The sequence below is a fragment of the Cyprinodon variegatus genome, unplaced genomic scaffold (genome assembly GCF_000732505.1).
Source record: "Cyprinodon variegatus isolate N-32 unplaced genomic scaffold, C_variegatus-1.0 Scaffold517, whole genome shotgun sequence".
NCBI lineage: Eukaryota > Metazoa > Chordata > Actinopteri > Cyprinodontiformes > Cyprinodontidae > Cyprinodon > Cyprinodon variegatus.
In genome coordinates, this window is record NW_015150970.1 from 101985 (window position 1) to 104371 (window position 2387).

Below are 2387 nucleotides of genomic sequence, written 5' to 3' on the forward strand. Positions count from 1 at the left end.
AGAGGGATCGGGTGGTAACCAGCTGGTTCCTCCTCCTCTCTCCCTTTGATTCTCCTCACCGCCTCAGTCTGTCTCACCCGTCTAAATTTAAACCCCAGCTAATCCTGAAGGCCCTCTCATTCAATCATTGTTTTAATCTATTGATGATCTGTTGTTGGATTTTTACTGTGTCTTCTGGTGCTATTAAAGCTTATAAGTGTCCATTTTATGGAGTGTTTGATCTACGGGACATTCAGTGGCATCTGTTCAACATTTCCTGGTCCTTCTTACCGCTCACTGCAGACAGTATTTCCTGCACACACTCTTTGCTGCCAGCGGCCGCCGCCTCATGCAGGGGGTTCCAGCCACGGTTATCCCGGCCGTCCACACTGCAGCCTCTGTCGATCAGCCTCCTCAGCTGCCTCCTGCAGCCTGAGCGGGCTGCAGCAGCCGCGCTGGACACCGTGTCTTCATAGCATTCTGTGAAATCCATCCCCTGCTTAAAACACAGCAGAGGTTAGGACGTGAATATTTCCATCCTGTCTCAGTTTAGTTGGTTTCTGAACAGAACCAAAGGATGCTTGCGCTCCGTCCAGGAACCTGCAACCAGACTCAGGCTTATTACCACCCTTTTTCCTTTTTATTGCTCAAGTTCGCTTCTTCTTTCACCTTTAGATTTACGTCACAATGGAAGCTTTGAAACATTATTTGATGCAAGAGTTGATTCCACTGGGAGGTGAAGACCTGTCAGTCAGGGACAGACAGGTCTTCACCACTGGGAGGCCTGTCCAGGGTGGACCACCACTGTCGGATAAGGCGCCCGTCTCCATGGAAATGGACAGACAGATGACTGATGGACATAAACTCTGATACCAGAGAAGGGTTCCTTTAAATTGATCATTCTGCATGTGGGACTAAAGCTTCTCTGTCCAGAGCTGCTGGCTCCATGTCTGCTGCGCTGAACGGCACATATGCTGGAGGAGATTCTCAGACATCCTGGTCAGAGTCATTCCAAAAAGTTCTCTTCCCATCCAGGAATCTTTTTCAAAATGTCAGGATCAACTGTGTCAGCTGTATAAAAACCTACAACGCAGTGATACAGTTGATTCCTTCCCAAAACCATCTCAAACTCATCGCTATGCAGGGGAACAAAACATCTCCCTCCACAGGTCAGCCAGGCCAACGATGACGTTTAACGCCTTTTCAGAGGAATGGACCAGTATCGAGTATTGCAGGCCAATAAAAACCTCAACAACTCCCATTATTAAGGGCTGGAGCTGGTTTTCCAGTTTCAATGTTCATGTTTTTTAAGCCATTAAAATACTTTAGTTGGGCTCCTCTATGAAAGCCTGGAACTCAGCGCTGATCCAGACATTTGGAAATGAAAAGTCTTCCTGGATGGGAAGCCAGACGTCTTCAAACTTGGAAACAAAGTCCAGTGGATTGATTTTAACTCGCACAAGCTTGTCTGATGGCCTTTTGATATATTGAACAAAATAACTAAATAATTTCCCACCTGAGCTTTAGTTCTCTGCAGCCACCCTAGAGTTACCATGGGCTTACTCTGCGTTTAAAACCAGCTTAAACACATAAAACATGATGTTCTAGAAGCTCTGTCTCTGTAATCGTTACAGGACAGAAAAACATACATTTTCTTTTAAAGGAAAGAATTACAGCATTCAATCTAAAACTGAAATAAAGATTCAATAAAGTAAACAAACCGACTGTAACAGGAAGCCGCCCCCAAATAACAAACATTCTTCCTGAATAAAGAAATAACATCTAATCAAATGAAAACTAATTTTTCTCACCAAAATAACGCCATAGAGCCAGTCGCTGTTTGATTGCGTCACAGCAACGTCATAATATGTTGCAGAGCCATGGAGACCGGAGAGAGCAGATGTGATATTTAAGATCGGTTTCTATTTTCCTGTAGTTCAGCCCGGTTTACTAAAGTCTGTGACTATGCTAGCATGAACCGCTAACTTTTATTAAACTATCGAAGCTCTGGGCGCCGCCATTGCTCTTCTGTCGCCAATAGAATTGTCGGAACTCTGTTATCTGTAAGGCTCTGCTAGGCTTCAGCGTCGCATAGTGCTACGTCACCGACGTCTCTGATGAAGGCTGTCAGGAATAACCAGATTATTTTACTCAATCTTATTTTTTATCCTTGTTTCAGTTTAAAGTGAATTTGTCTGAAACGAGCGCAGTGACGTAGGAAAGATGCCGGAGTGAGAAGAGCCGAACGGCGGGAAAAACCGAGACCAATTTACGGTAAAATGGGACTGTTAGCAGGAAGGTTAGCTGTTAGCTTATATTTACCCTGATTAACTAGTGATTTAGCTGATATTAACCCTGATTATTTAGTGATTTTAACTGATATTAACCCTGATTATTTAGTGATTTTA

General features: G+C 44.1%; 2 protein-coding genes across 2 annotated transcripts in view; one reads left to right on the forward strand and one right to left on the reverse strand.

The window, feature by feature from the left end:
• Nucleotides 1-1922, reverse strand: part of LOC107094969 (ankyrin repeat and SOCS box protein 3-like) — a 12484-nt gene extending 10562 nt beyond the window's left edge. Inside the window, exons 1-2 of the mRNA XM_015390906.1 lie at nt 1791-1922; nt 234-475 (exon numbers count right to left, since the gene is read on the reverse strand). Coding sequence (XP_015246392.1) covers nt 234-472 — 239 coding nt within the window. The 5' untranslated portion in view covers nt 473-475; nt 1791-1922. The remainder of the gene's footprint in view (nt 1-233; nt 476-1790) is intronic.
• LOC107094964 (chromosome unknown open reading frame, human C10orf88) overlaps nt 1879-2387 on the forward strand; it is a 7094-nt gene continuing 6585 nt past the window's right edge. Inside the window, exons 1-2 of the mRNA XM_015390899.1 lie at nt 1879-2042; nt 2159-2253. The gene's annotated coding sequence lies outside the window, so the exon portion shown is untranslated. The remainder of the gene's footprint in view (nt 2043-2158; nt 2254-2387) is intronic.